This window comes from Daktulosphaira vitifoliae, unplaced genomic scaffold (assembly GCF_025091365.1).
Source record: "Daktulosphaira vitifoliae isolate Bord-2020 unplaced genomic scaffold, ASM2509136v1 Scaffold_4, whole genome shotgun sequence".
Lineage (NCBI taxonomy): Eukaryota > Metazoa > Arthropoda > Insecta > Hemiptera > Phylloxeridae > Daktulosphaira > Daktulosphaira vitifoliae.
In genome coordinates, this window is record NW_026099575.1 from 42,773,672 (window position 1) to 42,786,883 (window position 13,212).

At 27.4% G+C, this 13,212-nt stretch overlaps 1 protein-coding gene across 1 annotated transcript in view; it reads right to left on the bottom strand.

Moving 5' to 3' along the window:
* Positions 1–1,071: 1,071 nt before the first annotated feature.
* Positions 1,072–13,212, bottom strand: part of LOC126905982 (uncharacterized) — a 102,837-nt gene continuing 90,696 nt past the window's right edge. The window contains exons 3-7 of the mRNA XM_050686200.1: positions 11,235–11,308; positions 11,036–11,161; positions 8,025–8,234; positions 1,395–1,473; positions 1,072–1,333 (exon numbers count right to left, since the gene is read on the bottom strand). Coding sequence (XP_050542157.1) covers positions 1,155–1,333; positions 1,395–1,473; positions 8,025–8,234; positions 11,036–11,161; positions 11,235–11,308 — 668 coding nt within the window. The 3' untranslated portion in view covers positions 1,072–1,154. The remainder of the gene's footprint in view (positions 1,334–1,394; positions 1,474–8,024; positions 8,235–11,035; positions 11,162–11,234; positions 11,309–13,212) is intronic.

The following is a 13,212-nucleotide window of genomic DNA, read 5'->3' on the forward strand; positions in this document are numbered from 1 at the left end:
ATTTTTAATAAAATAATAGCTTCAAATGAACGGATTGCATTCTTCATCCGTCAACGGCAGTCGGCCATAATTTTTACAAAGGCATCTGTTTTAAATCCTAATGACATATATTTATGTGTTAACATTTCACTTTAAGACTGAATGTTTTCACGCCATTATAAATAACGATATTTAACTATATTATAATTATAATAATTAAAACGTATATACATTAGATATCTAGTAAATCTAGTAATATTCTAATATCTTAGTCGTATACACCTCATCCGTTATCACGAAATAATTATCTAAATGATATTTGGAGAGGAGGAAGGGGGAGCAGCAGCATAACATTGTATGACTTCTAATAGGTTCTCAGTATTTGTTAATCTATTGTGTGCGCAAGATGGATTACCCGCACATAGTATACATTCTATGTTGTAAATCGATAGTGATAATAAGTTTCTGATGATTGTTTACCAACATGACGTTTGGCCAAAATGAATCGTTTGGGTCCAGACCAATGTATACGCTACACATTTGTGAAATCCTATACATTGATGAATCGATCAAGTCGTTGATTTTATTGAATTTACACCTTGGTGTAGCCATTGTGATTAAAGTCTCAAGATCCAATAGGCTTTACTGACGCTGCGGTTCGCATTAGTCGTCCTTTCAATTGTTTCGATTGAATCCAAAAGTTCGTAATATATTCGCTTCACAACTGAGCATGCACATTCGAGATTTTCCGAATTTTTCCGAGTCTTTTTCTTTTTATAACCTACCTTTTGATTAAAAGGCTGGAATTATGTAAATTACTATTTTTGAACTTTTTACTTTGAAATAAATGGAACATTAATAAAAACACCGGGAGTGTACAATTTTTTGAATGGGGGTAATTAAAACTGCTTGATAATGCTGTATGTTTATCTAAAAGGAAAGGAATTTGACTTGAAATCTATTGTCTATTTATCATTTTAGTATTAGCTTTTAAAATATTTGTATTTGCATTAATTTTATGAAATTTTTTAATTGAAACACTGTTTTAAGAACTAAAAAATGATGAAACCAAATTATTTTTTATTTAACGTGATTATTTTATTTAAAATATTAATGAAATACAATAAAAGATTTTATTACAATTTTCTATAAGTGTAGAATATTTTAAATAATAGTTAAAAAAATTGGTAATAATATTTATATATCAATGATGGAGGAAACAATTCTGAAATATTATATAGTATATTATTATAGGCATCAAAATTGTAACGTTTACCAAAGTCTCTATCATTAAATTTTGCCTTGTAGAATAATACTTTTATCAGTACATCACTAAAACTGTGTAGTTTGTCATCTAAAAAATACATTAATATAATAAAGCATATGAATTATTACAATAATTGTTATATAATTACTTTCATCATAAATTTCTTTCTTTAAATTAACTACAACACTTTTGAGATTTTCATTGTCATTTTCGTTCTGTGTTACTACCTAAAATATGCAAAATAGTTTATTGTAATGCATTTATTGTAATATATTTATTAAGTTCAACTTTTTATATGCATTTTTAAGTTTTGAACAAAAATAGCATACGGTAACCATTTTCACCTTGAAGTCAAAAAGTAGTTCGAAATTTTTATATTAAATTAACTTTTATTTAAGATATATATATAAAAATGTCAGTATTTCTGGAACATTTTCAAAATGTAAATTGAAAAAGTTAGGTTTTTGTGTAAAAGTTGTCATTTTGAATCCAACATTTGGGCAGGTAAAAGGTCCGACTTATAAAAAACTAAAAACCAGAGGATAGGTAAAGACATTATACATTTATAAAAAAAATTATATTGATTTAGTCTTTTTTGAAAAAGTTTTAGCAGATTTAAGTAAAAAAAATTGATAAATTTCGAATTAAAAAATGTAAATAAAATTATTAGTAATTTTAGTAATTAGTAATTTTTTTGGAGATTTCCTCCCTTAATGGGGAAAGATGAAAATTTTTTCAATTTTTGAGAGTAATGTCTTCGAATAGAAACGATTTGAGATTGTTTGGCGTATCATTGAAAGAAATCGGATTGATGAGAGCTGAGAAAAAGTGGTAACAGACACAAAATAAAATAATAAAACACATCATAGTAAAATGATTTATAAATAAAATTTAGCTTTGCATCGAAGCTAATTTGTAGACTAAAAGAATTAGAAGGTATGATGGAATTATATGATATTTTCGATTTTGCACATTGCTTTGAGTATCATAAAAATTGAAAAAAATTGTATTATTAATTGACTGAAATTAGTTCTCTTTATACTTTAATATTTAAGTATTGGATTCAAGTGAGACACGGATGTTGTTGGTTTTATCACTAATTGTCTCTCTGTAAATTCAAAATAACTAGCAAACTTCTATTGCTAATTGATTAATTACGATTCTTTTTTTATAAAAGGCTAATCTCCATTAGTTTTTTTGACAGTGCTACTTTTGTAATTGATGATCAAATTATTAAGATAAAGGTGAAAATCCATGACTTTATAAAAAAAGGCATAGTTTTTGAAAAATAAAAAAAAAAATGAAAAATTTAAACAAAATAATTTTGAATAAATTACAAATCATGTATGATTTTTTCGACATTGCACATTAAAATGCTTCGTGTAGCATAAAAATTAAAGAAGAAAACTAATTTCTATTAAAACAAAAGAAAAAAGAGCATATGAGCTCCATGATACTAGATAAAAAACTTTCACCCTAGAAGAAAGAAGAAAAATTAGATTAGTAAAAAAAGAGAATACAATTTACCATTTTTCAAGTACTGATTCAATACCAACGTGTAAAATATTAAGTTATATTTTAAAATGGGATTTACATTAATTAATTAATTATGTACAAATGTATAACTTTACACTAGTTTTGGATATATATTCTAAAAAGTTTTATAATTTTAAGTAATGGAGCACGATTGTTCATTGATTAAGAATCATTTTACCCAGCCTGAACACTCCGCTTTTCTATAAATAAAAATTTTAACAACTCTTACAGTTCTCACCCTATTAAAATAAAGACTATTCTCATTGTGATAGTTAAAAACATATATTAAGTTTATAATATTGACACGACTTACGTCACAAAAATGTGGTCGACACTGGTTTGAGGGTAAAGACCCGTGGGCCGTTTATTAAATGAGCGACAACAGATTATTTTAACAAAAATAAAACAAACCGAAAAGATAAACACAGTAATAATAATCTTCGCATAATATCGCGGCACTTTCGCTGGCGTCGACGACGCGATGTCCGGCGTAAACCTTGAACGGCAAAATGGTTAGCAGCGTTGTAGGCGAAGGTGCGCGGGTGCGGTTCGGTTGGTCGACGTTGTCGCTTTCACAACAGGAGGAAGACTCTCGCACCATTTGCGGCGGGTCGTCGTCGGCCGTGCGGCACTTGCTGGACTTTGCACCGTGGCGTATGGCACGCGGTGTTGATCAGTCAAATATTCATAGTAGGGCGACGGCTGATAAAGGTGGCACGAGTCGCGGGGCATCGTGTATAACGAAGCGACGCGGGCCGTGTCAATATAATATAATAGCTTCGATGCGAGAATCAGAATGTTATAATTTTATTATAATGTGTTTTTTTTGAAGTCTGTCGTCAGATTTTTAAATATCACTGGACCAATTTTTTTAACGATACGTCAAAAGATCGCAAATCATATTTAGTTGAAGACATCGCTCTTAAAATGAAAAAAAATTAATTTTTAAAATCTGTATATTTCGATATTTTTAAACATTTTTATTAAAACTGACATAACTTTTTTCTTATACGAACAAATAAAATGAATTAATATGATTTTTAATACATGTTAAATAATTGTGAGGAACACTGAATATTTTTGATTATAATTCGTGTGCATATATTTTTATGATTTTATTAGTTATTTTTTTGAAATAAATTTATAATTACAATTCGGCTACTAGAATCACAGTAATCAATAGAATCAACCAATGTATTTCATTGTTCCTTATCCTACCTACACCAACAGTAAGTTGACCCGCTAGGCGTTAAAGCTGGGGCGTTCGACATTGATATTCAGCACGTACCTGGAGTTGAAAATTAAGCAGCGGACGCCCTATCAAGAAGCCCTGTGTAGAAAACTCCGGTAGATGAAGATCATTTAAAAGGAAACTACCATAATCCACTGTTGACCGGAGATTTATCCGTACGAAATACTAGGGGCCATAAAAAAAGAATACCTATCCGAAGAATATAGCTATTTCCGATATAAGAACCTGGCAAGCCAAAGATGAAACTTTGGCCAAGTATGTCCGGAAGCTCCGGAGTGATAAACCAATTTACAGGCGCTAACACCAAGAATACAACTTGCAAGATGGTATTTTGTTAAAATACCCGGTAAATAACGGAACAGACGGGAAGATTATCGTTGTTCCTTCGGATATGTCAGATCACCTGCTAGGAGGTATCATGACCGTGTTTTTGCAGGACATCCAGGGTGAAAAGAAACTTACCATAGCATTGGTAATCGTTTCTTCTGGGACAATATGAAAGAGTCGATACATCAATATATCGCATGATTTCATGCGTATGCTTGTGTTTAACCTGTCATAAAAAAAGTTTAGTGCTTATATATATATAGATTGACTATGTATGTGATATTTATCTTTTTGTCATAAAAAAAATTAAAGAATGGCTATAAGGGGGTTGTTTTGTTATAAAAGAAAAGTATGGCAATAGGTTATGGATATTAATTATAATAACATAACGAATGAAGAGAAATTATTATAATGAAGGATGATGAAGGAAATAAAATAAGCGGCCATATGTGTGATATTTATATTTTTTATAATTAAGAAAGAGGAATAATAATAGAATGTAGATGTTATATATAGATGTTATGGTTAACGGATTGTTGAAATACGTTTAGCTACAAGGTGAAAATATAGCATACAATATATATATCCATGAACTCGTTATTAAGATCCTACCACTGCGCGTAGTTTGTCGTAAAAAGTAAATTGAAGGAAAATTATATTCGGATGATTCACACCTGAGTCATATTAATTCTACAATGAAATGTGCAATGATTACGGAGGAGGATTTTACGACTCTTAATATTTATTGGTCATGCTATATGAATGGGAAACAGCGTGTGTTCATGTAAGATGCTACTGTCCAATTGTTGGGCGCCAAGCCTTAATGGCTGAATTATTTTCTTTATGTAATTGTATAATACAAGTTAAAACATCTACGTTGAACGCGCACTATTATGACCCAAATGGTGAGAAAGTAGTTATTAATAACTTTTCAAATTATCCACCTTTAACAATTCTATTATTCCCTCGATAAAAGTTATTCTTGATTTATCTTAAGTCTACCCTTAATTTTATGACATGCTTAGAAATATAATTTCTTACCTTGTGTCCAGCTAGCTTGATTGTTTATTGCGTAAAAAATATATATATATATAAAGAGAGTACTGACTTTTATTTACTTATTAATTTTTGTAAAATTATGCAAATTATTAAACTTGAAATATTACTTAACTGTAATTATTTTCTATACTTGGTGTCTGAGTATATGTGTTACTTTATATTTTGAAATGAGAAAAAATATAACCAGATAGCTTATGAGAACCAATCCCTAGTGACACGTTATAAACTATTGTTTTACGAATAGTTTTAACCGCTAGATGTGCTAGGGTAATGACTTCAATAAACTATCAATATTTTATGAAATTGTGTATTTGACATGAGAGTCGACATAGTTAGAGACAGGCTGGCTACACCATCGGAGATTACTCTCGTCGATGCACGGACCTTACAGAGTCAAAAACTGCTTGCCGAAAAGAAACGTAATGGAATATGAGAATCAATCCCTAGTGACATGTCATAAACTATTGTTTTACCAACAGTTTTAACCGCTAGATGTGCTAGGATAATGATTTCAACAAACCATCAGTATCTTGTGCAATCAATCAAACACGTATCTATTCAATTTAAGATACACTCTACGATCTCCTTAGTGACATGCCATAAACCATTGTTTTACCAACAGTTTTAGCCGCTAGATGTGCTAAGGTAGATTTTCGAAATGCACTTATTAAATAGACACTCCAATTGAAGAATTAAAAAAATTCTTAATTGGAACAACTCATAAAATACTAAATAAAAATTTAATTTATNCGAATGAGCTAGAAATTGCTCTTTTATAGGCCTGTTTTATGAGGGGGAGAATTAGTTTAATTTGCACAATGCTTCTCATTGGCTAGGTAATTAATTTAGAGAGATCTATGCGCAATCTATTGTTCTACTAATTTGCGTTAATATTTCATACATGTATTGGTGTTTTTATATCTATCATCTCTCATTACAATGCGGTTTATTAAAAAAAATCATTATTATAAAAATATAAATAAAATAAAATTATAAGTGCTAAATATCTATTACAAACCGCTGAACCAAAAGCAAGACGACCCGATGCGACCAAGACAGCGCCGCCGGCAATAGGAGTTTGTTAGTATTGATCTAATGGGGTCATATCCAATATCTCAACGCGATAGGAATTGCCTACTTGTAATATCATATCAAAGTATATAATATAACCTTTAAATTTATATAAATATATATGTATATAAAAGTGTCAGTATTTCTGGAAAACTTCCAAAATATAAGTTGAAAAAGTTTTACTTTCTTTATGCATTTTTATGTTTTGAACCACTCCTGTATTAAGGGAAATGGTCCGATTTAAAAAAAAATATGATGAATGAAAGAATTATTAAAAAATTATTTCTCATAAAAAAATTGTATTGAACCATACAGCTTTCAAAAAGTTATAGAAATATAAATTAAAAAATGTAAAATATAAAATCGAGAATTTTAACACAAAAAAGCGTACGATAGCCATTCTCATCATGAAACNTAAAAAAATTGTGTGGATCCATAAAATTTTCAATAAGTTATAGCATTATAAAGTTAAATATAATATGAATAATAAAATCGAGAGTTTTCATACGAAAATAGCATTCAGTAGCCATTTTCGCCGTGAAGAAANCAAAGTCCAAAATTTTATTTTTTCATAATAAAACATATTACATTAGCTTTAATTTAAGGTATATATAAAAGAGTCAGTATTTTATTTATCAACACTTTCAAAAATTACGTTGAAAAAGTTATTGGTTGTCTTGAATCCCNTTTAAGATATATATAAAAGTGTCAGACCTTCCGGAACATTTTCAAAAGTTATGTTGAAAAAGTAAATTTTTTGTGAAAAAGTTGTCATTTTAAATCCCCCCCTGTGGACAGAAAAAAGGTCAAATTTAAAAAAAAAAATATACCAAATAATATATAAAGACATTAAGCATCTATAATAATAAAAAATTATATTGATTTGATCATTTTTAAAAAAGTTATGGCAATTTTAAGTAAAAAAAATTGAAAAATATCGAAAATGTGCGATTTTTAAATTTGTAATTTTTTGGGGGATTTCNAAAAAATATCGAAAATTAGCGATTTTTAAATTTGTAATTTTTTGGGGGATTTCCCCCGTTTACGGGGAACGAGGGAATTTTTTTCAATTTTTGAGGGTAATGTCTTCGACTAGATACGATTTGTGATCTTTTGACATATTGTTCATCAAAATCGGTCCAGCGAGAGCTGAGATTGAGCGTTCACAGACACAAAAAAAAAAAATAAAAAAAAAACACATCATAGTAAAAAAAATACCTTCTCAGCTTCGCATCGAAGCTAAAAATCAAAGAAAGAAAATTATCTTATTTTCTCATTGATTGTATGAAAAATAATTGTCTTACTAAAAAAAATGTTTGTTCTCGTAACATCGATTATATTAAAAAACAGTCATATTTATTTATTCAGTTTTATATAAAGAGAAATAGATGAAATTATTTTCATCAAATTTCGTTATTCTGAATCAATTAATTTTTTTTGTAAAAAAAAAAACATAATGATACCTGCATAAAAACATAAACTATACAAAATTTAGTACCTCAAAATCTTCAGGGNCTATACAAAATTTAGTACCTCAAAAACTTCAGGAGGTGGTACATTTTCTTGATGTTTCTGCAATGCCCAGCTAATAATATCATTGGATGTTCGACCACCTTTATATTCTTCAGCTCCACTAGAACTAGATGTGCCTGATGGGAAGAATTTTATTGTTGGATAACCCCTAATTTGATGTTCTTGAGCTTCTGATGAATGTACAGTAGCATCTAATGTACCCAGATTAACCTTAAGAATAGTAATAATTTATTATTTTAATTTTCATATAATTTATAATAAATAAAATATATGTTTATATATTTTATCGATATATATTTTTTAATGGATAATTAGCAAAAAATTATAATTATGAATGACATTAACATCATAATTATAAAATTGCCATTAATAGATAGATAATTTTGTGAAGAATTCAAAAATACACGAATAAGTATATTGTATTTTACATGTAAATAATCAGAAAAAGAACAATTTAAAAAAACCCAGCACAGGGGGGTCGCGGCACAGTTATGACGTGGTATAGTTGAATCAAGTATAATGATATCTGACAGTGATTAAAATCACTATCAAAAATAAACGCTTCGATGCAAATCTTTAGATAGTGTTTAATTTTNCGATGCAAATCAGTAGATAGTGTTTAATTCTAAGAAATTGGTGGATAATTACAAAAGCTACATTATCTGCTAGTTTCTTATTAATATCTCGATTAAGATAAAGTATGTCGAATGAAAAAGGGTTTATTAAAAAATATTATTTCTCATAAAAAAATTGTGTATATTACACATTTATATAAAAAAGAATTATATTGATATGTTCATTTTTGAAAAAGTTATAGCAATTTTAAGTAAAAAAAAAAACGGTAGCACAGTGGGGTCGCGGCATAGTGGAGACATTGCATAGTAGGGTCCAGTATAGATTTAATCTGACAGTGATTAAAATCACTATCATAAGAAACGCTTCGATGCAAATCTGTAGATAGTGTTTAATTTTAAAAAATTGATGGATAATTGCAAAAGCAACATCAACTTCTATTAAAATAAAATACAAAACCCATAATTATCATACAAAAATAGTATATTTTTCAATATGGTAGCCATTTGCGTATAGAAGATAGATCGTCGGGACAAATTTTTTTTTTTCATTTTGTAGTACATAAAATAAGCTTTAATTTTATATATGTTTAAAGGACGCAGTATTTCCGGAACATTTTCAAAAATTAAGTTGAAAAAGTTATTTTTTGTAAAAAAGTTACTATTTTAAATCCCCTCAATGAGCAGAATAAGTGTAAGATTTTCAAAAAAAATTATATCAAATGAAAGGGAAATATCTAAGGTTTCGATACAAAAGAATATTATTTTTATTTGTTCATTTTTAAAAAAGTTATGGCAATTTTAAGTACAAAAAACATCCCGATAAAATGTAATTTTTATCGCAAACATTACATTTTTTTTTAAATTTTCGACAGCCATTTGCACATAGAAGATAAGATGTCGGGACAAATTTTTTTTTTTCATTTGATAGTATATAACATAACCTTTGATTTGATATATGTTTAAAGGACGCAGTATTTCCGGAACATTTTCAAAAGTTCAGTTGAAAAAGATCTATGTTTTTTACAATATTTTAAGTTTTGAACGCCCCCTATATAAGGGGAAATTGTCCAATTTTAATAAAAAGTATGTCAAATGAAAGATGTACTTATAATGTATTTAGAAAAAAAAAATTTGTGCTGATATATACATTTTTCAAAAAGTTATAGCATTTTTAAGTTGAAAATTTAAAATCGAAAATCGAAAATTTTAACACAAAAATAGTGTTTTTTTAACTACGGCAGCCGTTTAAATGTAGAAAAAAAAGTGTCGGGACAAATTTTTTTTTTTCATTTTGTAGTACATAAAATAAGCTTTAATTTGATATATGTTTAAAGGACGCAGTCTTTCCGGAACATTTTCAAAAATTAAGTTGAAAAAATTAATTTTTGTAAAAAAGTTGCCATTTTAAATCCCCCCCAATGAGCAGGTTAAGTGATAGATTTTCAAAAAAATGATATCAAATGAAAGGTAAATATCTAAGGTTTTAGTATAAAAAAAAATTATGTTGATTTGTTGATTTTTCAAAAAGTTATGGAAGTTTTAAGAAAAAAAAGTGAAAAAATTTCGAAAATTAGCGATTTTTAAATTTGTAATTTTTTTGGATATTTCCCCCATTTGCGGGGAACGAGGGAATTTTTTTCAATTTTTAAGGGTAATGTCTTCAACTAGATACGATTTGTGATCTTTTGACGTATTTTTGAAAGAAATCGGTCCAGTGAGAGCTGAGAAAAAGTGGCAACAGACATAAAAAAAAAACACATCATAGTAAAATTAATACCTTCTCCGCTTCGCATCGAAGCTAAAAATTGAAAAAATTTCGAAAATTAGCCATTTGAAATTTGTGATATTTGGAGATTTCCGCCATTTACGGGGATTAAGGGAAATTATTTCAATTTTGAGGGTAATATCTTCGATTAGATACGATTTGTGATCTTTGACATAGCGTTCAATCCTGTGAGAGCTGAGAAAAAGTGATAACAGACAAAAAAAAAATAATAATAATAAAAAAAAAACATCACCTAAACAATTAGTAAAATTAATACCATCTCAGCTTCGCATCAAAGCTAAAAAATTTAATTTTATTCTATACTCTTTTATGAAAAAATCATTATTTAACGAAAAATGAGTGGTAGTATATTTAATAAAATGCACTGTATAAAGTTGGTTAAGTTCTAATTCAGAAAAGTTAAAGCAACTATAATTGTCTTGTGAGATTTATTAAAAATTGAGAATAAAAATATATGTAAAGTTATTGTGAGGAACACTGAATATTTTTGGTCATAATTCTTGTGCATATATGTTTATGATTTTATTAGTTATTTTTTCAAAATCACTGTGAGCTCTATTATTTTTGGGTAGAGAGAAAAAATCTTGGACAATGTATCTTGTATGTAAATAATTATGAATATTTTCAAATAAATTTATAGTTATGTTTACAGTATAAACACAATAGTCAATCAATGTAATGAATTGTTTCGTATCTATCAAGCAATCGTTGTCTGTATCAAGATAACTGAATATATTTGAGATTAATTGAACCTCATTTATACCAAGTTTTTCAACCTAAAGAATAAAAAATAATTTAATAAATAAGTCATATATAAAGGATAATAAACTAATTATTATGTGATTTTACTTTTTTGTTATCGCTTGTCTTATTAACTTTAACCAAAAAATTCAAAATCTTGAAAATTCTTACAGTTTTTTCATCTATAAAATATGAATATCTTAAATATAGTGTATTTAAAATTTCATGTTTTTTTAATAATTTTTCTCAAAACATAATGAAAATATAAAAATATATTTCAAGAAATAATTTTTATCATATCTTATTACATTCAAATTTACTAAACGTAATTTTTAAAATCAGTTGTAGGGTGTTTAAAGAAATTAGGTTTGCAAAATTTAATGAAAATACGTTAATAAAATAATTTTTCTATTTCAAAGAAAATTAAATTTTTAGTATTATTTTAGAATATAAGAAAAATTCAGTTACACAGTATAACATTTGTAAACTTTTGTTGTTCGGAATTGTATAATGCTGTATTTTTTAATAAAAATTAGGATAACTTCTTATTTATGTTAAAAGGTTACACATATCATAAAAAAGAAAACATTTGCGTATTACGAGTATGCGCGGATAAACTAAAACTTCATAAATTAAATTATAATGTAAAATATACTTTACAGCCAACCGTGGCCGATCATGACGCTCGATTATCGTATTTTTCGGACTATCTATAAAAAAGATTCACTTCAAAATTCGAATAATTGGGCCACAAAATAAAAATTTTGTAACTTTTATGGTGCTGTAAAATAAGAAAAACAAGGGTCACTAAACTACTGGACGATATAATGTATTATTAAACCACAACAGGATTAAAAAAAAAATTGAAAATTAAACATCATCAATTTAATATTTTTTTTAAAAAAATAAGTATAAAAAACGGTAGCACAGTAGGGTTGAAGCAAAGTATGGACGGGGAAAGTATAGATGATACCTAACAGTGATTAACATTACTATAATAAGAAACGATTCGATGCAAATCTGTAGATAATGTTTAATTCTAAGAAATTTGTGTATAATTACAAAAGCAACAATAACTCCTATTTCCTTTATTATATCCAGATTAGTGGTTCATTAATTTAAAAATATAATATATGAATAAATAATAATTATAGTAATTAAATTTAGCATGCAAATGATATTAAATAATTTAATATTGTAATTTATACGGAGAAATTATAAAAATAATAAAGTTGTTGTATACCTCGTTACTTTTAACACGTATAAAAATTTAAATGGCTTAACGCAATACTTTACAATAAAAACTGTTTGTTACTTATGAATAAATACACTAAACTACATGGAACTTTGGCCAGAAGAAAAAATGTACTTTTCTTTTCAACTTTTTGTGCTGTTTTCAAAAGTTAAGTTGATAAAGTTCTACTATCTATACGCATATTTAAAGGTTTGAACTACATTTTGTATAGAGGGAAATCGTCAAATTTAAATAAAAAAAAAGGTCAAATGAGAGAAGTATATAAACAGTATTTCTCATGATAAAATTTTATTGATCCATACACTTTTCAAGAAGTTCTAGCATTATAAAGTTAAAAATAAAAATATAATATTGAGAATTTTCACATGAAAATAGCATTCGGTAGCCATTTTCACCATGAAGGCAAAATAAAGTCCGAAATTTTTTTTTCCATAATAAAGTTAATGTAATCATTAACTTTAATTTAAGATATATATAAAAGTGTCAGACCTTCCGGAACATTTTCAAAAGCTAAGTTGAAAAAGTTAATTTTTTGTAAAAAAGTGGTCATTTTAAATCTCCCCCTTTGGGCAGGTAAATGGTCAGATTTATGAAAACAATATATCAAATGATAAGTAATGATTACATTCATTAATGATTCATTCAACTATATAAAAAAAAAACTATAATGATTTGTCCATTTTTGAAAAAGTTCTGGCAGTTTTTAGTGAAAAAATTGAAAACATTTCGAAAATTAGGGATTTTTAAATTTTAAATTTTTTTGGAGGTAATGTCTTCGAATAGATACGATTTGTTATCTTTTGACGTATTGTTGAAAAAAAATCCGTTCGG